General features: G+C 48.1%; 1 protein-coding gene across 1 annotated transcript; it reads right to left on the minus strand.

Annotated features, from left to right (window-relative positions):
- Positions 1 to 161: 161 nt before the first annotated feature.
- Pmar_PMAR013529 (hypothetical protein) lies at positions 162 to 542 on the minus strand (the record flags this gene model as incomplete). Its single annotated transcript, XM_002769634.1, has 1 exon — positions 162 to 542. A coding segment is annotated over one exon (381 nt), but the record flags the coding sequence as incomplete, so codon positions are not given.
- Between the last annotated feature and the right edge of the window lie 476 nt (positions 543 to 1,018).

Below are 1,018 nucleotides of genomic sequence, written 5' to 3' on the forward strand. Positions count from 1 at the left end.
CCGAGGACACCACCAAGGACCACCTTAGAGTCGCCCATCATCGCAAAAGCATCTGAGGCGTTCTCGAAGATCCCACCAACGTCTTTGCCCGGTACATGTTGCATCACTGGTAGTACTATACATGCCATTACAAGGAGGCCCCAGATACCTTCAATGCCTACTAGAGCGAGGGGTGGTACGGCACCGCCCTTCAAAAGGAATTCCTCTACGACGTATTGGGAAGCACACACAACTTGGCTGCCAATGATAAAGCAAATACCGGTAATAACTTCACCAGCAGAAAAGCTCACCGCTTGGGAGTCCCTCGAGAAAATCGAGGAGGACCCGACCAGGCTAAGGGCGATAACACAAATAATTACACCTCCCCAGTGATTTCTGTACATCTTGCGTTTTAGAAATATCACAGACAGAGCTGCAGAGAAAACTATGATGCTTCCCTTGAGCATTTGGAATACAGAAACGGGCGTGTAGACCAAACCGACCGCCTGGAATGAGGTTCCAACCAAGTCGAAACATACCGACATATCGATGCAAATACTCATGTTTGGTTCGACTCCTCCGACTTACAGTAAGTCACTTACTAGGTTCTATGGTGGCTACCCAAAACGGCAAGCAGGTTCTCAGGAAGCAATGGCGATGGACCCACCAAGAACGTGCACTGCAAATTAACGTCAAGGAACTAACCACGGCTTACAATGCACTATCTACACTCGTGTCCTATAAGCTTGACACTGGTCAACAATTCTCCAACATCATCCTCAACGGCGATAATCGTACTGCAAACTCTGCCCTATCGGCTGGAAAGGTCTCCATTTCAGGCAAGCAGTCTACCCTAATGCAACTATAGACCTCATCGGATGAGGACTGATTTTTACTTCGCAATCGTCGACAAATGGATAATCGTAATAAGAAGCCTCGAGCATAAGCCTTTAGTCCTGAGACTACTCCCACAGTTATAGTGTCGTCCTGGGGAGCCCCAGGAGTTTTATCAGATGCCAGGTGATGTTGGTGTATGACG

Source organism: Perkinsus marinus (assembly GCF_000006405.1).
Source record: "Perkinsus marinus ATCC 50983 genomic scaffold scf_1104296965324, whole genome shotgun sequence".
NCBI classification, from domain to species: Eukaryota; Perkinsozoa; order Perkinsida; family Perkinsidae; genus Perkinsus; species Perkinsus marinus.